The sequence below is a fragment of the Microtus ochrogaster genome, chromosome 7 (assembly GCF_000317375.1).
Source record: "Microtus ochrogaster isolate Prairie Vole_2 chromosome 7, MicOch1.0, whole genome shotgun sequence".
NCBI classification, from domain to species: Eukaryota; Metazoa; Chordata; class Mammalia; order Rodentia; family Cricetidae; genus Microtus; species Microtus ochrogaster.
In genome coordinates this window covers 62,346,494-62,373,687 of record NC_022014.1, presented here as the reverse complement: position 1 = coordinate 62,373,687, position 27,194 = coordinate 62,346,494, and the positions used below count along the sequence as shown (strand labels likewise).

General features: G+C 39.1%; 1 protein-coding gene across 1 annotated transcript in view; it reads left to right on the top strand.

Annotated features, from left to right (window-relative positions):
- The first annotated feature begins 1,913 nt into the window (after positions 1-1,913).
- The window catches only part of Brip1 (BRCA1 interacting protein C-terminal helicase 1), a 121,849-nt gene continuing 96,568 nt past the window's right edge, over positions 1,914-27,194 (top strand). The window contains exons 1-5 of the mRNA XM_026780115.1: positions 1,914-2,022; positions 7,494-7,605; positions 11,849-12,019; positions 17,447-17,574; positions 20,179-20,295. Of these exons, the coding sequence (XP_026635916.1) occupies positions 1,930-2,022; positions 7,494-7,605; positions 11,849-12,019; positions 17,447-17,574; positions 20,179-20,295 (621 nt within the window). The 5' untranslated portion in view covers positions 1,914-1,929. The remainder of the gene's footprint in view (positions 2,023-7,493; positions 7,606-11,848; positions 12,020-17,446; positions 17,575-20,178; positions 20,296-27,194) is intronic.

Genomic DNA, 27,194 nt, shown 5'->3' with positions numbered 1-27,194 from the left:
CTCTGTGGCTTTGGAGCCTGTCCTGGAACTAGCTCTGTAGACCAGGCTGGTCTCGAACTCACAGAGATCCGCCTGCCTCTGCCTCTCGAGTGCTGGGTTTATTTTTATTCTTGGACAGTTTCCTACCTGTAGACAGTGTGTCTTGGCCATATCCATCCCCAGTACGTCCTTCACACTCACCTGGACCGCTCTCTTCACACGCCCTCTCCCACCTTCCTGTTGCCCCACCCACCCGCCGAGTCCAATTAGTACTGCCCGCTGGAATGTTGGCTGATGGTTGCTTGATTTTTTGCAAGTCTTGTCTGACAGAACACTATTAGAACTGGAAAGTATCTTAGAGTAATGATTTTTTTGGAGCACCGAGGCAATGGTTACAGTTATTATTGACTTCCTAATCTGTTGAACCATCTGTCTTATCCATCTCCATTCCCGGGCTGAATTTACCATATTTTTTTTTTCACAATTGCGAAAATTCTTCCGTCGTTAAACGTGTCTGAGAGGTTAGGTGATGCGAACAGTGGCTTTCATATCCATTTTCTTTCCGTTATAGTTATCTGACTTCAGAATTGCTGTGCCGGCCCAGGCAGGGAGCTGGCTCAGCAGATGAAGACACAATCAAGGCCAAAGACCTCTGTTTAATTCTTGAGAGGCACAGGGTGGAAGGAGGGAACCTCCTCTGGCTCCCGCCCACTGTCCTCCAACTTCCCACGTGCCATGTGGCTCTTGATTACAAAATTGAAAGAATTACAGTGGAAAGATATTTTCCCACAACGATTTAAGAATTAGATATTACTGCAGAGAAGAATTTTAGACCGTAGAAGTAAAATGATAGGTCAGAGCTACCACCCCTGCCTCTTGCCTGCTTGTCTGTACCTCCTCTCTTCTGTGTTAGGAAGGGTAGAAGCCGGAGATAGGAGTGGGCTGTGGAATAGCAGAGCTGCTTCACAAATCGGTTTCTTAAGTTGATTCTGTGGAATCTAAGTTGTTCCAGGAGCATGTGCTTCATCTGCCACGTACTGTATGTTTTTACACTATTTTACATTTTTTATTTAGCCTGTACAGCAGTCCTACAGGGATGATTCTATTACTGTTCTTATTTTGTACCTGAGGAGATGGGGTTCTAGAAAAGTTAAGTGATTTGCCTAAAGTCACATAACTAATACATCATGGAGTTGGAGTGACACTCCAGCCAGGTTGGTCGGACTCCAGTGCATGATCTTGACCCTGTGATTTATTTATAAGACTAAGAAGTTTTTTTGCAGCCGGGCAGTGGTGGTGCACGCCTTTAATCCCAGCACTCAGGAAGTAAAGGCAGGTGGATCTCTGAGTTCTAGATCGGCCTGGTCTACAGTAAGTTCCAGGCCAGCCAAGACTGTTGCACAAAGAAACCCTGTTTTTAAAAATACTTTTTTTGCTTTTATTATTTTTATATACATGCTTATTAATCCCAGTTTTTATTTTTTATTTTTTATTTTTTCCCAGTATGGCAGCAACTATTATTATCACAGGCAGAGACTGTACCTGAGAACTGAGAAGTGGCCTGACAAGAATTAACTTCTCGCCGGGTGGTGGTGGCGCACGCCTTTAATCCCATAATCCCAGTTTTTAATCAGACTTCTGTTCTATTGCTAATTGCCTGGCTTTTGTTGAATGACATTATTTTAATACTTAAACTATAAATGCGTGTGTGTGTGTAAATACAAGTGTGCCAAGTAAATACAGCTTCTTACAGAAACCAGTTAAGGGTATGAGATACCTCGGTGCTGGAGTTACAGGCGTTTGTAAACTCCCTGGTGTGGGTGCTGGGAATCCACCTTGTTTCCTCCTGAAGAGCAGTAAGTGCTCTTAACTTGTTGGGCTGTCTCTCCAGCCCCTCAGTATTGATTGTATTGTTTCTGTTTCAGTGAAGTATCATTGGGAGAAAGCAGAATGTCCTCAGTGTCATCTGAATACACCATTGGTGGGGTGAAGATTCTCTTTCCTTGCAAAGCTTATCCCGCACAGCTTGCTATGATGAATTCTGTAAGTATTCTACAGTAGTTAAGTCTTTAGTAAGATGTTGTAGCTTAGGATTCCAGCTACCCATTGAAGTTGCTCTTCCCGGGTGCAAAATGGTGGTAATGTCTGTTGGATTCGTTTGGAGGAGCACTTCCTTTTAGGAACATCCTACCAAAAACTCCTAAGCTCTTTATGTTTGGTTAGGATATAAGGATATTCTCAGCTCCTTTGCAGCTTTGATTTCATTCTGTATGTGTGCAGCAGAGAGAAGAGAGAACGTATATGTTGAATGTTCTTAGTCATTCTCTACCTTTTTCTTTTGAGGCATAGTCTCATGATAAACCTGGAACTTGTGTTTTTGGTGTTGCTTTTGGCTAGGCTGGCAGCCTGCAAGCCCTATATATCCTCTTATCTCTGCTCACTTTAGTCCTGGGCTTACAGGTGTGTGTACCTCAGGATAGCTTGTTATATGGTTTGTGAACTGACATTCTTTGAACTCAGTCTATTTTGGTGAATGGTTCTAAGACCCACCTTGGATAACAGAATCTGTAGATGTGCAATTCCTTTATGTAAAATGGTGCACTATTTGCATATATTTTATAAGTAAATTCCAATATACTCTTAAATGATCTCTAGATTGCTTTCTATGCTTGATATAAATGCTATGTAAATAACTGTAATCTTTTTAACTATGCATTAGATGTTTAGGGAATAATAAAGTTTGCATGTTTAGTGTGGATGTAATTTTCATTTTCTGAATAACAATATAGATTGTTTTACATATGTTTAGACTTTGTGAATGAAATATTGTATATCTTCTTGTTTTGTTTTGTTAGAACTTTTTTCAGCGATTGTTGTAGTGATATTTTGTTTGTGTTTTAACAAATAAAACTTGCCTGAAGAGCAGAGTGCAGAGCTAAGCCACTAGAGGCCAGGGAGTGGTGTCAACACACAATCCCAGGACTCAGGAGACAGAGGCAGAGGGATCTCTGTTAGTTCAAGGCCACGCTGAGCTACGTAAGATTGAATCTGTCTAAAAGAGAAACAGAACTCACACAAAGGTGATGCCAGCACTTGGGATCCCACGCCTTTAATCCCAGCACTAGGGAGGTGGAGTCAAGAGCGATCTGGCTGGGTGGAGAGAGGAGTTTAAGGTGGAAGGAGACGGGAGCTCAGTGCAGTCTGAGGTTTGGTGGAGACAGGTACATCGGGAGATGCAGTCTGAGGACAGGATTGCCCATTCGGTCAGCATTGGTAGAGGTAAAAGGTCTCTCTAGTAGTTGCTGCTCTGCTTCTCTGATCTTCAGCATTAGCCCCTATATCTGACTCTGGGCTTTTATTATTAATACCGATTAGAATTTGTGCTATAGATTGCGATAGTTAGCTTTAATCATCAATTTGACAGCCTAGGGAAAGAATCTCAATCAAGAATTGTCTACATTGGGTTTGTGGGCATTTCTGTGAGATACTTTCTTTTGTGTGTGTGTGTAAGTTGTTTGCCTGAATGTATATACGTGTACCATGTGCATGCCTCGTGTTTGAGGTGGCCAGAAAAAGGTATTGGTTACCCTGGAAGTGGAAATACATATGGTTATGAGCTTCCATGCTGTGTGCTGGGAATTGAACCCAAGTGTTCTGTAAGAACAGCTAGAGTTCTTAGTTGATGAGCCATCTCTCCAGGCCCTGTGGGGGATTGTCTTAACTGATGTAAGAAGACCCATCCCACTGTGTGCAGCACCATTCCTTAGGCAGAGGGTTCTTAACTGTGAAGGGTGGAAATATAGACCTCAGCACAAAGAAATGAATATGCGTGTTCGTTCTCTGCTCTTGACTATGGATACAGCTTGTTGCTTTAAGCCCCTGCTACTCTGACGTCTTTGCTCTGATGGATTATAACCTGGAATTGTCCATAGACTATAAATTCCCTTTCCCTTATGCTGGTTTCTGTGAAAGTATTCTATCACAGCACAGGAAGGAAACTTGAGCAGTGGTAGGAGTGACAGAGGTTCATGATGCTGCCCTCTGCTGAGCTGGATCCGTAACAAGTGTTTATCTGGTTTTTGTTTTTATTGTAGCATTATATTTAAGGTATATCCTCATTGGTTGTTAAATCATTTTAATTGCAGCCTGGCATTTTATTGTATGGCTATCATAACCTGTCTATTTTCCTGCTAGTAGTATTTAGGTTGCTCATAGTCTCTTGGAATTAGCAAAAATGCTACTTTGAACTTTCTCGCATATTTCCTGTGTTTGTGTAGGAAGGGTTTGAAGTATGTGCTTAGTGATGGACTTAGTGGACTTGGCCATCTTCCTTTTATATTTTTATTTTTTCTCTAACTTAATTCTTTTTTCCTCCTCATCTTCCTCCTCCTCCCTCCTCCTCTTTTTTTTTTTTTTTTTTTTTTTTTTTTGAGAGGGTTTCTCTGTGTCGCTTTGGGGCCTGTCCTGGAACTCTGTAGACCAGGCTGGCCTTGAACTCACAGAGATCCACATGCCCCTGCCTCCTAAGTGGTGGAATTAAAAGGTGTGCGCCACCACCAGGCACTGGAGTCAGAGGTGGTTGTAAGCTGCCACGTGGGTATGGGACTTGAACCTGAATCTTCTGCAAGAGCAACAACTGCCCTTAAATGCTGAGCCAACTCTCCAGCACAAACAGCTTTACAGAAACAATTTATGCTTGTATAATTAAATATAAGCTGCTGGAATCGGCGTAATAACCAGGCTAGCTTAATATGAAACAGCAAATTTTTTTTTATTATTTTTTTTTGAAACAGCAAATTTTATTTTATTTTATTTTTTTTATATTTTTTTATATTTATTTATTTATTATGTATACAATATTCTGTCTGTGTGTATATCTGTAGGTCAGAAGAGGGCACTAGACCTCATTACAGATGGTTGTGAGCCACCATGTGGTTGCCGGGAATTGAACTCTGGACCTTTGGAAGAGCAGGCAATGCTCTTAACCACTGAGCCATTTCTCCAGCCCCCGAAACAGCAAATTTTAATGAAGGGATAGCTTACAACACCAGGGATCCAGCAATGAGCAGGAAATACAAAAAAAGAGAGCTTTGGGGCTCATGCTCGCCAGATTTCTATGTAAACATTAGCCCGAGGTGAACGCGCCCTCTAAGGGGCTGGGCAATCCCTACATCTCCCCTTTTTGTCTAAATAAGACAGAACTAAACCAAATACAACTATATACAATAATAACAAATAATAAAACAATATTGAGAACAAAAGTTTTGTTAAACATTCTATCTCAAGGAGTCTAAATAATGTAGAGAGTAACTACAATTATATAATCTTCAACTCCGTCAAAGATCTGAGAAGGGAATAAGTATTACTTAACAAATGAGATATATCCAAAATGTGCAACAATTGACAGAGACAACTGACTACTTGGGCAATTACCCAAAGTCTCGTTTGCAATGTTGAGTCAACCAACTTTGGCTAAGGCCTAACATAACTGACATACCATTATTAAAGGCAAAGAACTTTCTTAGAACTATCCTACCCTGTCTTGGCAAGATAAGACAATCCTGTTTCATCCACTTATGGATATTCTGTATCTTAGTCAGTAGTTGAGGTATGTGCTTTTCTTAACCCAAAGGCCAGTTCTGCCAAGAAGACAAGCTCCCAATGGAGTGTCTTTGGTGCTCAACGTTCTCTCAGGAGTAGAGTGGTGTCACCAGGAGTGATTGTGTCTCATTGGCACAGAATTCTAGGTTAGATTAAAGGCCATTTTCTACAGTTCTTCGAAGAGGCTGAAGATTATACTATCTATACTAAATATAATCTCTATGTATCTAAAAGACCTGATTAATTCTCAATACCTATCTAACTTGAAGACTAAGAGAATAAACAACTGTGCAATATATGAAGACTGATCTTCAACTATAAACAATGTCATTACATATCAAATGTAAACAATGTTATTATATAAATAGTATCAGAGGTAGAAATGTACATTGTAATATGGTAGATGTATCAATACAATATAGACAAAGTTATAAGCATACTCTTATACAAAAATAGAGGTAGGAACACTCACATTCAATATTCAATATATCAATATACAAGAAATAGTACCAATACAATTTTCTAAAAACAGTAATTCACAAATACCAATCATCCCATTAAACCAGTTAATCCCCCCTTTTTAAAAAAAATACCCCTAATTCCATAAAATATATCCCCCATCCCCTCAACCCTAAACCAACCACTAAATGATGTCCCTAACCCTGAGAGCAAACTCTGTTGGGAGAGGGGACGTTGTCCTCTAAAATTGCTTCTAGCTGACATGGGGGCGACGTTCTTCTTAGGGGGTCCTGTGAAAGTAAATGATGGTCAAATTCCCAAATTAACCATTGACCTAAGAAAATTGTAACTAGTCTCTGAGCATTTTGAGAAGGTCCGGCCAGAGTGTTGTCAAAAATGTGCACCATTCGAAATTGTCTCGTGCAGTTGGTACCAAAAAACAGGTCTAATTTTAGCGCTAAAAAAAAATATTCATGACGTCATAATAACTAGATTGAGTTGATGTCTTGGGGTCCCATCTTCATCCTGGAAACTTCAAAGATTACTGTAGGAAAAGTTGTTTGTTATGGGAAATTTAAACATTAACAACAAAGACATATACTGACATATAAAGAAAGACACAGATATGAGGAAAGGCAAAAAAAGTTTATCAAGTATATACTTATTCTTATTCTGTCCCATTTCATGGCTCCTGACCTGAGACAGAAACTCTGAAATATCTCTTATCAACAGGCTTGGGATTGAAGAGGGACTGAATATTGTAACTGTAATTCTTGCTTGATAACTGTTTTGCTATATGTAATTTTACTATGTTAAAATGAAAGCCTTCTTTTTTGTTTAAACAGAAACAGGGGAAATGATGTGGGAGTGATTTCTTTCTAATCTGTTGCTTTCATTGGTTAATTAATAAAGAAACTGCCTTGGCCCATTTGATAGGCCAACCCTTAGGTGGGTGGAGTAAACAGAACAGAATGGTGGGAGAAAGAAGCTGAGTCAGGCAGTCGCCATGATTCTCCCACCTGACACAGCTGCAGGTTAAAATCTTCCCTGGTAAGCCATCTCGTGGGCTACACAGATTATTAGAAATGGGTTAGATCAATATGTAAGAGCTAGCCAAAATGAGGCTGGAACTAATGGGCCAGGCAGTGTTTAAAAGAATACAGTTTCCATGTAATTATTTCGGGTATAAAGCTAGCCTATAATAACGTAGCCTGCTGCCCCTTATTACAACAAGCTGCTTATTTAATGTCCTGGTAAAACCAGCAGGTTGTTAGGGAGAAGTAAAGGAATGAGTCTAGATTTAGCAAAATCTAGTTCTTCCTCATGCCGTCTGTGTCTCCTGGAGCGCCTCCTTAGTCTTCTGTGCTATTCTATCGTGTTCCTATTCTATGGAGAGAGCTGATAAAGTCATCCTTTATTGTTTTCTTTTTTAAAGCTGGTTTCTTTGTCCACAGATCGTCAGAGGACTGAACAGTGAGCAGCACTGTTTGTTGGAGAGTCCCACAGGAAGTGGAAAAAGCTTAGCCTTACTTTGTTCTGCGTTAGCGTGGCAACAGTCTTTTACTGGCAAGTAGTTCTTATAAAAACTGGTATGTTTATATTTTGTGTGTGCTTATCGTATGGACGCAGAGGACAAGTTATAGGAACCACTTTTCTCCTTCTTCCATACCGGTCTGGTGTATTGAACTCAGGTCATCAGGCTGAGTGGCGAGTGTGCCTTCACCTGCCCTACAGTCAGGCCAGCCCCAGGTAATATGGTACACTGTATCTAGACTGGTTCAGACATCGTTCCAAGTGATTTAAATAATCTCTGTCAAGACATTTCTTCAAGATGTATCTCCTGTGCCAGGCATGGCTGTGCACATATATAATTCCAGCATTCAGGAGCCAAAGGCAAGAAGGTTGCTACAGGTTCAAGGCCAGCCAAGGCTACAGAGCAACCTCCTCCCAAAATAAAACATTTTAAGTCTTCCAAAAGAAGTCGATACATTAAAATTAATTCTTAAATAATATTAACACAATTTAGTCCTTTTACTTGATCATGCAGGGTGTATGTGAACATTTTAGATGCTCAGAGTTCCTATGAAAATACCAAGATGATAATTTGTATCTAAGAAATAGGAGATGGAGCTCTGGTGGTGTTGATACATATACTAATTGCTTGAATATATCCCTAAATATATTTGTTTATCTGACTTATAACAGTAAAATGTAGACTATATGAAGAAAAAAACCACATAAAAGTGGTGTAGTGGTGGTTCGTGCCAGTAAGCCTAGTACTGGGGAGGCTGAAGAGGAGGAGTACAGTGAGTTAAAGACCAGCTTGGACTATGTAGCAAGACCCTAGCTCTAAATAAATAAGTAAATAAAAGATACCTGTTGCACCCGTGTTTGAATACCAGATAAATAGAAGCTTCTTGTAATGATTGTATGAATTTCTGTCATGTCCCATTACCTTAATTGTTATCAGAACTACACAGTGAGACCTTGTCTCAAAAGATAAATTTGGCTCTGATTCGGCATGTGCTCCTGCATCCCTAGGAATTCACTCAGGAAACTGAGGTGAGAGAGTCAGAAGCATTAAGGAAGCCTGGAATATTGCAAGAATCCACCTTACAAATCCAAACTCGAGTTCTACGCTAGGGTGTAGCTCAGTGATATAACACTTCCCTAGCATGTGCAAGGTCCAGGGTTCAGTACCTAGAACTTCCAGAAAATAAATAAAAGTGTATACACCCATATAACAAAAGATATTGGGGTGCTGATTCCTGCCTCACCCTTTTCCAATGGTGAGTCCCAGACTTACATGTTTTTGTAAAATTTTATAGGTAATCCTGAATTAATGTTTCAGTTTGTAAAAACTAGGTTTTGAGGTAAAGTCTATTCATAAGTGTTCCATGTTTTTGCTCATAAGAGCTTCTGTATGATTGTTTTTATTAAAGTATGAGATCATCTGGGCAAACACAAAATTGCTACTAATATTTGATGAAAAACTTTAATTTTTTTTTAAAGATTTATTTTCATTTTCAATTATTTATGCATGGGTTTATGTAAGCTGCTCACAGTGCTAGAGGACCCAGAGCTAGAGTGATGGGGTTGTTGACCACCCCATGTTTATTCTAGAAACTAAATTTGGGTTCTCTGAGAGAGCAGGAAGCGCTCTTGACTTTGAGCCATCTTTCCAGTCTTTTTTTTTTTTTCGAGGCAGGGTTTCTCTGTGTAACAACCTGGCTGTCCTGGAACTAGCTCTTGTAGATTAGACTGGCCTCGAACCCACAAAGATTGCCTGCTTCTGCTTCCCAAGTGCTGGGATTAAAGGCATGTGTCACCACTGCCTGACTAGGACTTTGTAATCTTAATCACAAATCTGAAATGTAGTATTGAATATTTTTCAGGTATATAAATAGATAAGTCTAACCTAAAGAATTAGAAAAATGTGAAGTTAATCACAGGTGTGTGTATAGGTATGGATGCATTTATTAAAGGAAGTATCTGGGCCGACAAGATGGTTCAGTGTAAAAGGCTGACCTCTAAGCTTGGAACCCGATTTCAATTCCTAGAAGCCATCTGGTGGAAAGAGAGAACCAGCTCCTGTAGGTTGTCTTCTGACCTCCACATGCACACGGTAGCATAAGTTAATAAAAGAGAAATGTTGGTGCCACTGATAGAATTCAGTAACAAGGAGTGTGCAGGATTGCCCCGTGCTCAGTGCTCACTACTGCCGTGATGCCCTGCGTCCCATCGCTGGCACCACAGAGTGGAGGGAGAAAGCTGACTCCTGCACACGCCATGGTGTGTGTGCCGCTTCACATCACCACAGACAAACGGTGAAATAAGCATCAAAAAGTACATCCTATGATCCTTTTTTGTTTTGTTTTGTTTTTCAAGACAGGGTTTCTCTGTAGCTTTGGAGCCTGTCCTGGAACTAGCTCTTGTAGACCAGGTTGGCCTCGAACTCAGAGATCCACCTGCCTCTGCCTCCCGAGTGCTGGGATTTAAGGTGTGCGCCACCACCGCCTGGCTCTATGATCTTTTGACTGTCCATTTTGGTTATTATTGGAAACATTCTTTGGGGGAAATTGACATTTCTAGTTAATAATTGAAATTTAATGACAGTTACCTGGGAAACGTCAATGTGTTACAAGTGTGTAAACAGTGTCACTAGTATAGTTAAAACATTCAGTTTCTCTTTCTTTCTTTCTTTCTTTCTTTCTTTCTTTCTTTCTTTCTTTCTTTCTTTCTTTCTTTCTTTTTTTTTTTTGTTTGTTTCCTTGAGACAGGCTTTCTCTGTGTAGCCCTGGCTATCCAGGAACTTGTTTGAACTTGCCTTGAACTCATGGAGATCCACCTGCCTCTGCCTCCTGAATGCTGGGATCAAAGGTGTGCACCACCACTTCAGGTTTCTTTTTCTTTTTTTTATTAGCATGTGTTAATTATACATAATGGGTTTCATTCTAAGATTTTTGTACATGTATATAGTACGTCTTTATGTTTGCCTTTTTTCCCCTGAGGCAGGGTTTTGCTATGTAGTCTGGGCTGACTTTCAGCTTAACGTCCTCCTATCTCAGCCTTCTGAATGCTGGGATTACAGGTATGCATAACCATGCTTGTTAATGTTAGCTTGTTAAAAGTATGTGAGTTATGTATATCATGTGGGCACACAATGTAATTTTCTTAAAAAGTGTTTATTTTTATTTATGTGGGTGAGTGTATTTTCTTGCATGTCTATGCACCTCCTGCATGCCTGGTCCCTGAGCAGCCCAGATGAAAACATTGGACCATCTGGAACTGGAGTGGCAGATGATTGTGTGCAGCTCTGAGGGTCCTGGGAACTGAACTGGGATCCTCTGGGAGAGCAGCAAATGCCCTTAACTGCTAAACTCTCCAGCCCCTGTATTGTAATTTTAAAAAATTATATTTAGGTATCTTAATTACCTTTTTATTGAATTTGAACAACAATTGTCTTAAAATGTACTTTGATGATAATTTTATCAGAATGTGTAGGTGATTGAATGTTTCTATTTGATTTGATTTAATTTTTTGTTTGTTTGTTTTTGAGATAAGAGTTTCCCTGCGTAAACCTGGCTGTCCTGCAACTCTTGTAGACCAGGCTGGCCTCAAACTCAAAGATCTACCTGCTTCTGCCTCCTGAGTGCTGGGACTAAAGGTGTGGGCCACCTCGCCACACCTGAATACTTCTATTTGAAGTAGAAGTATGACTGGATGTTGTAGCTCACATCTTTAATCCCAGCGGTCGGGGCAGAGGCAAGTAGATCTCTGTGAGTTTGAGGTCAGCCTGTTCTGCTTAGTGAGTTCCACAACAGCCAGGGCTTTGTAGAAATACCCTGTCTCAACAAAACTAAGAAAGAAATAAAAAATAAGGATAATGTGGACTGTGATAAATAATAAAGATTTATTATTTAGAATACTGAAATTTCAAATTATTCATTTAGGGAGATAGCAGTAATGAAGCATATACTTTTCATCTTTATCTCAATACTTTTGCTTGACTTTGAAGTAATCTGGATGTAAATAAATACAAGACTGGTACTTTTAATTACACTATTAATCTTCATTAATATGTTTTTATAGTTTATACACTGATAACATTTCTGAAAACATTGTAGGAATTGCTTTTCTCTTCTGTCCTGACTCGACACTGTAGATAAGGTTCAGGTAGATTGTCTCTCTTCATTTAATCTTGTGACCTGGGAAACTTCCAGTCCTTGTTGAACCGAGGTGGTTGCTCACTCTAGCTGAAAGGAGAAGTGCTCTTTATTAGTTATAAATAGAGGGTTTTTTCCCCTAGGAAAGCCAGTGGATGGAGGCTTGAATAAAAAGCCTGAGGTGCCGTCGTCATGTGGTTGTGCATGCCACTCGAAGAGTTTTCCTTACAGTGACACGGACATAGGCACTTCACCCCATTTCCATAGTCCAAGCAAACCACCGGAGAGAAACGGCGCCTTATCACCCTGCCAAGGTAAACTGTATTCTGCTTGTGCTGGTTGCAGTCTGAATTGGCTCCTTCCTTAGTTATTACTACATTTTCTGAAATGTGTGTCTGTGTTCCCTGTGTGTGCCTGATGGCCTCAAAGGCCCTGCGACTGGAGTTTCAGTTCCCCTGGAATTTTTTATTTAATTACATTTATCTTGTGTAGGGTGCGGGGGAGCGAGAGAGAGAGAGAGAGAGCGAGAGAGAGCACGCGAGAGAGCACGAGAGAGCGAGTGCGTGCCACAGCACTCGGGTGGTTGCTAGAAGCCAGCTCGCTGGTGACAGTTCTCTCCTTCCACCATGTGGGTCTAGCTCAGGTTACATGTCTCGGGCACACGTGCATTTAAGCACTGAACCTCTCTGAAATCCTTTAAATTGTATTTATTTATTTTTGGTGCTGGTGATGGAACTTCAAGCTTCATGCATGTCAAGGAATGTGCTTTGAACTGAACACTGTGCCCCTAATGGAATAATTTTACCATAACATTGGCTGCTCAGAACCTTTTGAGCTTTTTTGTTTGTGTTCTCACTTTAATTACTGAGGTATTTTGCTGGGTTAACCCCCCCCCCCCGATTTTTCTTTTCTCTGTGCCATCTTCTGTCACTGTTGATGAACTTAGCTTCTTTATGGAAGCGGAATTACATATGTGGTCTTATATCTATCTTTTACTTGGTATTGCATTATTGAGAATCTATTGCTTTTATTCTTTTTCTTCTGTATATTATTTTCCTGTATTAAAATATATAACATAAATATATAATACAAATATAATATAAAAGCAAATAAATATATATCGGGATGTAGTCATCTATTCTACTGTTGTCAGATAATTGAGTTGTTTCCACTTTAATAAGACAGAGACTTGCTTGTTTGTCTGAATACAAATAGACACTTTCTGTTGTATACATACTTAGGGATGGGATGGTGATAGCATGTACATCAGCTGTGGTAGACCATGCCAACAGTTTTCCGTTTTGTGCTCCTCACTCCAGCCTCCCTCAATAATGCAGGCACACCTTACTTCATTATAGTCTGTGTGGATGCTGCATTCTTTTCAGATCAAAAGTCTGTGTTAACTCTTTACTGAACAAATTTGTTGATGCCATTTTTTTTTCTTAAAAGCATGATTGTTATATTTTTTTATCAATTAACTATTTTTTAAAGTAAAGCGTTTGAAAATTAAGTTTCACTTTTTTTCAGATAGTAATATTGCATAGTTAATAGCTTTAGTAGACACAGTATAAATATAACTTGCTATGCAACAGGAAGCAAAAAAATTCACGTGACTCATGCCCTGTTAGCTTTATTGAGATAGTGTGGAACGAAACTCACAACATGAGGTGTGTGCTTGTGGGCAGAGGTTTTCAACACTTATCTCCTGATGTTTCCAGTTGTTTTGAATTTGAACCATTCTTGCACGTTTGGTATTCTCATTGATGTTTTATTTTATCTTGTTTATAGTGCTATGGATTGAACCTAGGGCCACCCCCACTCGCAGCCTGGAGTTTTAATTGATTGTATGTCATGACTAATGAACAGTTTACATGTTTATTGTTTCTTGAATATCACCTGTAGTGATTGCCTGTTTAAATAGGTTTGTCTTTTGTACTGATTTCTGAGAGTTGTCTCTTTCATTTTCCCCACCCTTCTTTATTTCTTCATAAATTTTGGAGATATCTAACTTCTTTTTAAATTATGTGCCTTAACAATTCAACCTCTTTGTGAACTTGCAAGCTCCTACACTGTGGAGAACAGAAGATAAGGAGCCAGAGAGATGGCTCCTGCAGACTTGGGCTTGAATCCTAGCACCCACGTGGTGACTCACAACCTTGCATAACCTTCAGTTCAGGGGAATCCCACACCCTCTTCTGGCCTCTACAGGCACTGCATGCATGTGGTACATATGCATATATGCAGACAAAATGCTCATACCCATAATAATCAAATAAATGAACTTAAAAAAAAGACTAGGGACTACACCAAAAAACAATAATGTAGTTTAGAAAATTAGCCTAACATGTACTAAGTAAGAATAACTGTTGTGAGGAGGGCCGCTTGTTGGTTCTCGGCTGCTCAGCCCCGAAATAATCACACAGAAACCATACTATTTATATCACTGCTTGGCCCATTAGCTCTAGCTTCTTATTGGCTAACTCTTACATCTTAATTTAACCCATCTCCATTAATCTGTGCATCACGACGAGGTTGTGGCCTACCAGCAAAGTTTCAGCATGTCTGTCTCCCGCGGTGGCTCCATGGCTTCTCTCTGACTGCGCCTCCTTTCTCCCAGCATTCAGTTTTCCCCACCTAGCTCTGTTCCCCTATAACTCTGCTATAGGCCCAAAGCAGTTCCTTTATTAACCAATGATATTCACAGAATACAGAGGAGAATCCCACAAATAGCCTCAATACAGGACAATAAACATCATATTATAGCATATAAAGAAAACTTCTATCTTTAAAATTTTTGTTTTTTAGTGGCTTTTATGGGGAAAGGCTTCTGGATCATGGAAGATCTGGGACTTTGATCCCTGTTGTTGAACATGATTAAAATCATTATTTTTTTAAAAAGCTATTCCTATTCTGGGCCCAGCAAGAACATTCGTTTGTTAAAATGTTTGCTGTGCAAGCATTAGGATCTGAGTTTGATTCCCCAGCACCCACTTAAAAATCTTGAGTGTGGGCTGGAGAGGTGGTTCAGAGGTTAAGAGCAAGTACAGCTCCTTCGGGAGACCAGAGTTCAGTTTATCCTCTGTGGGCACCTACATTCATATGCATGTACACAATTGAAAATAGTAAAATATCTTTAAAAAAAATCTGAGCTCAATGGTGTACATCTAACTCCAGCATTGAGGAGTTGAAGACAAAAACCCTGGAGCTTTGCTGTTAATCAGCTTAGCCAATCAGTGATCTCCAGGTTCAGTGAGGGACATTGTATCAAGGAAAAAAAAAAGTGGAGACTCAATTGACTTCTGGCTTCCATGAATATGCACATATGTGTACCTGCACACGTGTGTATGCACACATGGGTATCCCCATGCGTGAACACACATTCTTCCATTAAACACACACCAAACATGGCATAGATTCCATTTTGTGTTTATAGGCTCACATCTGTTGTACCTGCTTCATAGATCTTTCTGCCCTGTAAGCGAGTAGTTTGTAATTCTTTCCAGTTAGGGCATTGTTTCACTTTCATTGATTTTCATGCTGTCTGGTCATTGTGTGGTCTTAGTGTAAGATTAAAGGTTAAAGGGATTCAGGCCACAGAAGTGGAGAGAACTATGTAGAGGAACAGAGGAAGGTCGTACCTTTAAAAAGGTACATAGTATCATGTGGTGGTAAGGGCAGGGGAGAGATGGCCCTCCCCCATCAACACCTGAGCCACATGGGAGAGCTGGCCCTGAGGTCAGAAGAGTGGGAGAGCTGCCCCTGCCCGCCACCAGCTGCAACACTCGGGAGAACAGGCCCTGCACCTTGCCTGAGCAGCACAATAGAGCCAACCCCATTGGCAGAGGTGAGCCAGCCCTGATATTGTGAACATGGAAGAGCTGTTCCCAGTACTCACCTGCCATGTGGTGACTTGGGTGGAAGAGAGATGTGTTTTTGTTCTCATCATCCCTGCCCCCATCAATGCCAGAGGCAGGTGGGAGATCTGACCTAGGACCATGAAAGCACAAGAACTTCCTCATCCCCTGCCCCCATCACTGCCAAAGCAATGCAGGAGAGCTGATCCTGGTGGTGAGGACAAGGGAGAGCTGCTAGGCTGACCAACCCTGTAACTACTTGGGCCCATTCCAATATCCACCCTATCTGTGATCTGCTGGAGCAGGTGAAGGGGCCAGTCCTGCATGACCCAAACCTTCAGGATCTCCACAACACAGGGCAACAGCAGGATAACTAAGAGGAGTTCCAGTGAGGGCCCAGCATCATTAGTGTAGCAGAAACCAAGGGCCTCAAACCAGACCAATGACTCTGCAGTGAATACTTGGACAGAAGGGTTCACTGTGTGACTCATTGTGTCACATGACAGCTTCCATGATGAGATCCTCCCCCCCATTGTTTTCTTTTCTTTTTTCCTCTTAAATTTTCTTAGAGGCACTGCAAGGGCAGAGGGCAGATATGCAGGGATGGGAAATGAATGGGATCAGGATGTATGATGCAAACGACACAGATTAAATAAAAAGAGTTAAAATAAAAGATATTGGAAATGAGAAAATGCCAATCAAAGTAAAGTCATTCGTGTAGTTGGTGCAAAATAAAGTAAATTTAATGAAATACAGAGATTATTTCAATATTAAAATAATATGATTATTTCATATTAAAATAAATGTGTTGTGCATGATCCGAGGTGGAAGAATATTTCAGTGGCAATAATGCCTCTGTTACTTATTCTTGCTTCACATAATCCCTGGAATTGTCTATGATTACAATTAATAAAGCACTTTAATAAGTAATAATTAAAAAAGAAAAGGTACATAGGAAATGATGAAACCAATATATAGGGTAGTGAGAAAATTGAGGAAAAGGAAATGTTTGCCATGTTTCCAGAAATCAGGATGCTGTGTTTGTCAGTATTGGAATTATCCTTAGGGATTTTGAAGTAAAATGGCAAATATGTTGCACCTAAGAGCTACAAATTATTAACTTTGTAATACTGAGCATTTCTTTAAAGTTCACTTTTTAGGAATAATTTTTATAATTTAGGAGTTGAGAGGTTTTTGATGGTTGTAAGAGTGAGCTTTCAGGGTTGTGAGATTAAGACATAAATCTTATTCTGTGAACATAATGAAGCTCAGTAGGAAAGAAACATTAAGGTTTTCATAGTAATGAAATGACATTTATTGAGTCTTGAAGGACTCATTTGCATATTTGTCAAGATACTTTGTGTTAGAGATTGAACTTAAAGCAGCTCACATGCCAGACAACTTTTGCTCTACCAAGTGAGCCATACTCCCAGCCCTGACAGTTGTATTCCTTAAACTGTATAGTAGAGTATGGCCATAAATCACGAGGCTATGAGAAAAACAAATTGGGTGTTTCATGCTAAATGTATGTTTCTTGAAATGTTTTTGTATTTATGGTAAAAATAAATGGGGTGATAAAAAGTTTTCAAAAAAAAAACCTTGCTGGATGTCTTGGTGCATATTTTTAATTTTAGAGGCAGAGGCAGGTGGATTTCTTTCAGTTTGAGGCTAGTCTGGTCTACACAGTGAGTTCCAGGCCAGCCATGGCTATGTAGTGAGACATTATCTCAATCAGTCAATGGAAAAAAAATCATAGGTTTTAAATTGTGTTATGAAATTTATACTAATAAGTCTTGGTTTTCTTCTAAAAGATGCATAGAATAAATTATTTATTATATTTTTGTTATAAGTATACCATACTTATTGTAAAATTACTTTTTATATAAGACTCTCCTGAAAAAAATACTCTGGCTGCAAAGTTATCCGCCAAGAAACAGGCATCCACGCACCGAGGTGAAGATGATGATTTTCAAATAGAGAAGAAAAGAATCCGCCCCTTAGAGACCGCACAGCAGGTAAGCAGTTTATTGGCTGTTAAGATCATCTAGCTACCTAGTCGGGGCTAGCTGCACAGGAAGTTGGTGGCACTGATAGAGAATAGTTAGTTGTATCATAGCTACAAAGTGAATGGTTATTTTCATTTTACAAAGGAAGTTGTTAGTGTAGCAGTCTGTCCATACTGCTGTAAAGCAGCTGCATGGCGTTTCTCATGCATGAAGAATTTGGGAGGAAAGTATTTGCTTAAGGCGTATCCTAAACATATAGCCACTTTATAATCTTCCGGAATTATTAATTTAAAAAGTGTTAATATAATTCATTGCATAAAGTAATGGGTTTCATGATGACATTTTTATGCATGGTTATTACATGTTTTGAACATAGTGACACTCTTCCATCGTCTGCCCCCCTCCCTCAAGGTCTTTTTTTCCCAAACAGCTTATCTTTGACTTTCTCATCTGATTTTTTTTTTATTTTTTATTTATTTATTATTTATTTTGAATTTTCAAGACAGGGTTTCTCCGTAGCTTTTGGTTCCTGTCCTGGAACTAGCTCTTGTAGACCAGGCTTGATTTTTTTTAAAATTAAACTAGATCTTGCATATGAGAGAGTTAAAAATGCAGGTGCCTTATGACTCTTCGTGCCATTCTTGTACAGGGGCCATATTATTTTATATTGTTAAAGTCTTAATATCTATGGTGTTGAAGAATATTGTACTTAAACTTTTATTTTAGTTTTGTTTTTTTAATTTTATGTGTGTGAATGTTTTGCCTGCATGTGTGTATGTGCACCGTGTACGTGCCTGGTGCCAGCAGAGGTCAGCCGAGGTTATTAGCTCTCCAGGAACGGGACTTATGGATGTTTCTGAATCACCATGTGGGTGCTGGGAACTGAATCTACATCCTTTGCAGGAGCAACAAGTGCTCTTAACTGCTAAGCTGTCTCTCCGGCCCCATTACTGTACTTTTAAAACTCTTCAATGCTTTTTACCTAATAATAGCATTTTCTTTTGCTTCAAATACCTTTCACACTATAGATTATAGTGGCATTTCAATTGTAATTTAATAAGTAAAGCTTGCCTGAAGATCAGAGAGTAAAACAGACCTACTGGTCAGTTTTACAGACCAGGCCATGGTAACAAACACCTTTAATCCCAATAGCCACACCAGTTTCCATAGAAACTGGGCGGTGCATGCCTTCAATCCAGTGGTGTATGCTTTTAATCCCAGCCCTAGAGAGGATTAAAAATTGGGAGGAAACAGTTCTCAAACAGTCTCGATCTGAGATTCCTGGAGGCTGGATCACCAATTTCAGACAGAGGTCGAGGTAGGAGCCAGTCACTGGCTGCTTTGCTTTTCGGGTCTTCAGGTTGGACACCAATTTTTCTCTCTGAGTTTTTATTAATTGTGTTTCAGTAGATAATATTGGTTTGATAATGTAAGTATAGTGACAAAGTTTACTCTTATCTATTGGGGGTTAATGTTGTTTTAGTGGTGTTTTTGGTGTTGGTGTATGTTCATGGCAAGTCTTGAACCCCTGTCCTCCAGCATGCTAAGCAAATACTCTGTCCCACTGAGTTTATAGTCCACTCACTTATTCTGAGACCGGATTTTGCTGAGTTGCCCAGGCTGGTTTTAGATCTGTGATCTTTCCTTGGCTTTCTGCATAGCTGAGATTGCAAGCATGCAGCACCCATATGCCTGGCTACTTACTGAGTTTTTAAGATCAGTACATGATAAGACATGCAAAGTTCTAATACTTATTTAAAGACTTGAATTACCAGTTACTTCATATGGAATATACTTTTCGTAGAGGAACACAGTCTTCTTGAAATTTATGCCACAAAGATAAGGGGATTGGGAATTTAATACATTTAGTTATAAATATAGATGAGGGATTATTAATTAACATTTCACTTTTATGTAAATAATTGAGTACTTTCAGATGGATATGCTTAAATTGCTTGTATTCTAGTTTTGCATAGTTTAAATATCTACCAACAACTTCTAGAATTAAACCTTGTTTTTAGAAGTACAATAAACTAACTTATTTTTTTGTAATAGTACCAATTATAAATGAAGCTGGAATCTAGAATGTGGCTTAATTATTAATGTATTTTCCAGTTAGGTATGTGGTTTGGCTTTGCTATAATGCTAATTTATTGTCTACATGGTGTGCCAATTTTATTGGAAGATCTTTGCAATACAGTAATTTGTTTTTAAGTAATTTTTCTGCATTAATACTTGATTAGGATCCAAGAGTTGTTACTGTATGTTCTCTTTGACTTAAATGGTGTCATGAGCTTTCTATTTGTGTTAGGTTTTTGTTGTTGTTTGTTTTTTTTTTATTTTTGGTTTTTCAAGACAGGTTTTCTCTGTGTATTTCTGGCTGTCCTGGAACTCATCTGTAGACCAGGCTGGTCTCAAACTCATAGAGATCCGCCTGCCTCTGCCTCCCCGAGTGCTGGGATTAAAGGTGTGCACCACCACTGCCCAGCTTTGTGTTGGTTTTTAATATATTATTATTATTATTATTAATTAGAAATAGCCTTTTGAAGGAAGAAGAGAGAAGATAGAAAAATCCACAATCAAGCTTTTCTTTATCTGATTCTGTGTTTGTAGATGAGAAAATGCCATTGTTTGGAAAAGGACGTCCAGCATTTGGATGCACGAGGAGCCCCGGAAAAGAGAGTAAAACCCGAATCTCCTGTAGGAAAGACAAGCTCCTCTTTCCAAAATATACGTATTATGCCTTTGCTTAGTTTAAAGAAGGAAAATGGGGAGTTTTCTAAATCTAAATCCATTTGAAAGTAGAGAAAGAGTAGCATGATTTGAATGATAGAAAAGCTCAAATTCCTAAACAATCCGGCTGTATTTGGTTTTTTTTTTTTTTTTTTTTTGGTTTTTCAAGACAGGGTTTCTCTGTGGCTTTGGAGCCTGTCCTGGAACTAGCTCTGTAGACCAGGCTGGTCTCGAACTCACAGAGATCCGCCTGCCTCTGCCTCCCGAGTGCTGGGATTAAAGGCGTGCGCCACCATCGCCCGGCATCCGACTGTATTTGTGCTCACTAACGTGAGAGACGATAAACCCTTTTCTCCCTGTCTCAGTTTCTCCTTTAGAAAGTGATCAGAGAGCAGCACTAAAGGGGTTTCCGAAAGTTCTTTTTGTTGCTGTTGTTTTCTGTTAAGACTTTTTAAAAAGTATTTCTCTTTGTGTGTGTGTGTGGTGTGTGTATGTGTGTACATATGTGGTTGCTGGAGGCCAGTGTCAGGTATCTTTTTCTATTGCTCTCAATTAAAAAAGAAATACATTTTCTAACTATTCATTGTGTGGGAGCACACATATACTGCTCGGAGAATGTGGGGGTTCTCTTATTATGTGGAGTCCCAAGATGGGACTCAGGAGAAGGTGTCAGAGCTCTTTGAGTTGCAGATAGTGTGAGCCCCCATGTGGGTCCTGGGAAGAGTAGCCAGGGCTCTTAACCACTGAGCTGTCTCTTCAGCTGTTTTATTTATTCCCTCCTCCTCTTCTTTTTATATTTTTATTTTTTCTCTAACTTAATTCTTTTTCTTTTCCTACATTCTTCTCTGTCATCCACAAGCCCACTTAGGGGCATGCACACCTGCACATTCATGTATATACATCACACACAAAATATACAGTAGATACATGTACACTCAAAAGGAATAGATACTCGAATCAGGCTGCCTACATGATCAATTTTTATATAATGTCTCCTGGGGATTCTCTTCTTTGTCCCTAGATTTGACTTTTTTTTTTCATATAGGTGAGAATATATTGGTTTTTTTATTTCCTGTTTGTGGTTTATTCCACTTTGTGTAACATCCTCCAGGTTCATTCATATTGCAACAAGCAGTATCTCTGGCTTTAAAGGATAAATAATGTCCCCTTTGTGTGTGTGTGCCGAGAGTTTCTTTGTCTACTAATGTATTGATCAACAAATCTATTTCTTTCTTTGTATTGGAGTTCAAAATGCTCTAGAACGTCTTAAATGTTAGGCAAGTGCTCTACCACTGATCTAAGCACAGCCTCTGCTGTGTCTGGCCTTGAAGGGGCGGATTTAAACACAACTTTTATTTGCACACACGCATACACACACATACACATTTTATTTCTTTTTAAACTCTTGGTACAAGTACCTAACTTTCCTACTTGCTAAATATAGATACAAGTGTCTGATTCACAAGGCAGGTATGAGGATTAAATCATTGCAGAGATGTTAGTATATTTTAGAGCGTAAGTGGTACAGAGTTGAAGAAATAGTAGCAACAGTGTGCATATTGAATAACCATTATCTGAAATGCTTAGGGTTAGAATTGTAAGGGATTTTTAACATTTTCTTCAGATTGTAAACTGTTTCTTTATATAGTTGAATATTTTTTTCTGTCTGAAATGCTTGGTACTAAAGGTGCTTCACGTCTTTTAGTTCTCCAGATTTTGGAATTTTACGTGGATTTTCTGTGATGAGCGGTCTTGGTAATGAGACCCAAGTCTAAGCTTGAAAACAGTTTCATGTACATGGTATAATACACATAGCTTACGTGTAAATGTCTATATTTCTAGTGTGGGATTTTTTGGCAGTGACATACAACATGAGCTCTGGTGTGGGGTTTACCACATTTAGTGCTGTGTCAGTGCTAATAAAAATGCAAAGATAATATGCTTGTCTTCTGATATTTGCTCATTTTTGAGTTTGCAATAGAAAGCATAATTGCATAAAGTAGTTTTTAATGTATTTTCTAAATGGCTGGGCAAAAAATGCCACAAAAAAAACTTTTTAAAAAATTACTTAATTTTAGGTATATGAATGCCCTATCTACTTGTATGTCTATGCACCACATGTATAATGCAGAAAAGGGCATTAGATCCTCTGGAACTATAGTTAACAGATGGTTGTGAGCCACCATGTAGGTGCTGGGAGCCCAAGTTCCCCTGGAAGAACAACTACTGCTCTTAAGTGCTGAGCCATCTTTCCATCCCAGTGCCATAAATTCATAAGTTAAAATAATATGTATTTTTTTTACTTCTTAACAGACAGTAGAATAAGTAATTACAAATGAAACAAGCATTATAAAATATGTCATCCTAGTGAATGTGCTGATTGCATGGGACATTCAAGGCATAGAAAGTTGGTTCCATTGTTTTCTTAAAAGCAGGTTAAACTTAAACAGGCCAAGTCACAGCAGGACAGTGGTACAGACTATTAAATGATCTCAAGGGGGTTTATTAACTTCAATGTGAGGTCTGACAGTTCAGTCTTTGGGGGCCAAATGAAAATATATCACTACAGGTAAGAGGAAGAGGAAAGAAAATAGTCAATACCTTCTGATTTTTTGTTTGGTTTGTTTTTGATTTTGAGACAGAGTTTCTTGGTTTAACAGCCCTGGCTGTCCTGGAACTCACTTTTTTAGAGGAGGCTGGCCTTGAACTCACAGAGATCCGCCCGCCTCTGCCTCCCAAGTGCTGGGATTAAAGGCATGTGCCACCATCCAGCACTTTTTGTTTTTAAAATTACAGTTTATTACCCACATCTGGTTCACTTTCTGAATGCTGTAGATTGACCTTTTGTTAAAGCAAACTAAACATAGATTTATTTTTAAAGATGTGTTTATGTGTGTGTGTGTGTGTGTGGTATCTCTCTGTGTGTGCACATTTGTACTGTACATGTAAAATACAGAAGAGGATGTAAGATCCCCTGGAGTTGGAGTTACAGGTGGTTGTAAACTGCCCCATGGGTGCTGGGACTGAACTCAGGTCCTCTGGAAGATCAGCAAGTGCTGTTAATGTCTTAGCCATCTCCATCCCTGCATGTAGATTTTTTTTTTTTTTTTTTTGGTTTTTCGAGACAGGGTTTCTCTGTGGCTTTGGAGCCTGTCCTGGAACTAGCTCTGTAGACCAGGCTGGTCTCGAACTCACAGAGATCCGCCTGCCTCTGCCTCCCGAGTGCTGGGATTAAAGGCGTGCGCCACCATCGCCCGGCCCTGCATGTAGATTTTAAAAAACAGTGAGAAAGAACTCGTAAGAGTGGGAAGGGTTCCAAGTTGCTTTTGTTGTTTTTAATTCTTTTATGCATATGAGTGTTTTGTCTGCATTTTTGTATGTTCACCACATGGGTGCATTGCCCATAAGGGTGGGAAAAGGGTGTCATCTGGTCCCCTGAAACCGAAATTACAGTCATCTGTGAGCTGTCATGTGAGTGCTGGGAATCTAACTTGGATCCTCTGGAAGATCCAATACTTTTGACTGCTGGTCCACCTCTACAGCCCCTATTCTTTTCTTTTTAATTGTCTTTTGTTTTGTTTGTTCGAGAAAGTATCACGCATCTCAGGCTGGCCTTCAGCTTCTTCTGTAACCTAACAATGACCTTGAACTTCTGCCTGCCTCTAACTTCTGAGTACTGGTATTACTGCTTTTAGAGTCCTTTTCTTATAATAATTCATATATTAGCAATCTAGTGAATCATCAGTCTTCGCATGATTAGAATTTTGTCAAGAGAAGCTTTGGGTTTGGGATAATATAATAATAGTTTAATACTGCTTTGTTCCAGAATTCTTAATCATTTTCTTAGTAATTGGTTTATGTTTTTAAGTAAACCTTTATCATGAGTGAGGTAGCACTATGTTTTATTCTTATTCCAGTGTTTATTTATTAAAGAAATAATAGCATTAAATACATTAATAATAGTAATTCTATTTGACTCAATGTAGCAAGTTGCAGAAGCAGCTTTTTGTCCAGCGTGTAGGAAAGACTTAGTTCCAGCAGAGTGCGCTGTTGACCTTTGTCAAAAGCTGCTGCCCAGGAGCCTTGGGGCTTCTTCCCCCACCCCCACCCCTTTCTTTTTCCTTTACCTTTGGCCCCTCTCTTTCTTCCCTTCTTCCCTATGTCTCTGTCTTTCTGTTTCTGCTTAAAAGGATCTCATGAGAAAATGATCAGTTTTCTTCCAAAGTGTTTTTTGGGTCATTTTCTCAATTTTAATTTACTTTTATTTAAAACTATTAGTTAGCTGTATTGTAACTACATATATATGGTGATGCTTATTTGTATGATGATGTTTATTGTGTGTGATAGGACACTTTTTTAAAGTAGTGTAGGAATGCTAATTTGCTTGGAAAATATAGATTCCTGTGAGTGAACTTTTATTGTCAAATTATATTAATTTTTCTTTGTGCTTAGTTTCAAAATAAGGCAAAAGCATTTGACTTAGTTCTATCATTCTTTTTTTTTTTTTTTTTTTTTTTTTTTTTTTTTTTTTTTTTGGTTTTTCGAGACAGGGTTTCTCTGTGGCTTTGGAGCCTGTCCTGGAACTAGCTCTGTAGACCAGGCTGGTCTCGAACTCACAGAGATCCGCATGCCTCTGCCTCCCGAGTGCTGGGATTAAAGGCGTGCGCCACCACCGCCCGGCAGTTCTATCATTTTTATGGGGAAGATTGTTCCCCAATCCTACAAGAGAAAACTAAGGTACAGGCTTAAGGGACTTGTGCATCTGGCTGGGTTGAATGGTTCCATTCCTCCAGAGTTCATTTCTGTTCAGTTCTTTGTAAGTATAGCTTCAACATAGTTTCTCACTCAGCGCCCTTTCTTTACAGTGCTTTCGAAAGCTTACCATCATGTGCATGTTCATCCTGCCGTGTTTGTCTCATTGGCAAGTTATTTATGAGAGCAAGTACAATGTCTGTTTTCCACATTTTTATACCCGCCAGCATCTAGCACAGAGCCTGTACTTGGTGCTCATATTTGTGGAATAAATGAGTTTTTTAAAAGGCCTAAGTTAAATAAATGCATGATTCTCTATTTTTAGCTTGTGACTTTTGGTCAAATCCTTATACGTAAGGGGTATAATAGTATTGTAGTACTAGAACTAAATACATTTTGTTTTAACTTTTGTGTATTAGCATACTCAAGGAAGATACCAAGCAACGAGTTTCAGGAGTTAGGAAGTAAGTTGATAAGTAATATAAATAAAAAATTAGGAACAACTTTTGACTTCTGTAGCTACCAGAGGGACAGGTTGATAGATAATATTATAACTAGTTGAAACCTAATATGGGAACAGAATTTTAAAACCTTTGCCAGTCGCTTACATACAGGAGCCGATTTCTGAAGGAATTATAATAATATGCTAATAGTTTTTTGGAATCCCTGCTTGTACCAAATAATTTATGTCTTTTTTCATTTGATGTTAATCTCAGCACTGTTAAGAAAATAGAGCAGATGTTAATCTGATAGTTGAGAAAAGTGAAGCCCCAAGATACTGGATAAGGGGCTGGAGGGATGGCTTAGAGGTTAGAGAACTTGCTGCTTTTGCGGAGGACCCAGGTTCAGTTTCTAGCTCCCATGTTGGTGGCTCACAATTGACAGCCACTCCAGTTCCGGGGGATTCAAGGCTCCCTTCTGGTCTTTCAGGGCACCAACACGCCTGTGGTGAACATACATACAGGTATATACACATACACATAATTTTAAAAGATACTAAATTTGACCATGGTCAGGTAAATGGTGAAATCATGATTACAAAATTTAGTTTTGAAATATAGATTCATGGATTATAAATGAGGATAAGGGAAAGAAAAATAAGGAGAAATTTTTGTTATTAACTAATGCTTAAAATATGTAAGAGATAATAGATTTTATTAGTTAATATGCCTGACATTAAAATACTTTTAGCTAGATTGGCTTAGGTCTATAATTTTAGTAGGATTGTGAATTCAAGGCCATCCTGAGGACTCCATAGTTAGTTTGATGCTGCCAGTCTGGTGATACCCTATATAGAATAAAATAGAAGAGAACAAGATTGAATCAGCTGGTCTTTAGTAGTCAGTCTGTGAATCAGAGAGATATGATCACAGTGCACGTGTTTTATGTGTATGGGTGCTTCGTCTGCATGTGACTGTGCACTACATGTGCACGGTGCCCACAGAAGCAGGAAGAGAGTGTCAGATCCCCAGGACTGGAGTTACAGGTGAGTGTGAGCTACCATGTGGGCACTAGAGATAGAACCAGGGTCCTCTGGAAGAACCATCTCTCCAGCCCCTAGAGGACAACTTTGTGAGGTCAGTTTCCCCTTCCACTTTTCTCTGGGTTCTGGGAATTAAGCTGAGGTTGCCAGGCTGCACAACAAATGCCTTTAACTGCTGAGCCATCTCTGGACCTAGATTTGATGTTTATTTAAAAGAAAAAAACTTGTGGCTGTCTTTTTTTTTTTTTTCTAGACATCTTGTTATGCATCCTGAGCTGCCTTTGAGCTCTTGACTTTCCTGCTCCAGCCTTCTGGGTGGTTGTTATAGGTATACCCTCCCATGGTTGGCTTAAACTCAGTTTTTAAAAGAAATGATAAGTAATAACTGTTCTTTAAAAAAAAAAATCTATCGGTGAAAGCAGAGTAAAAACAAGATGTTCTCCTTAGTGCTTCTGTTCGGCTTTGCCTTCCTGCAGATAAACACCATAGACTCTTGAGACTTGTTCCGGGTCCTTTCCTTTAAATTTACAGCAATTTGGTTTTCATAGTTTTATTTCTATATTTTATCTCCTATCTATCTATCTATCTATCTATCTATCTATCTATCTATCTATCTATCTATCTATCATCTATCTATCTATCTATCTATCTATCTATCTAT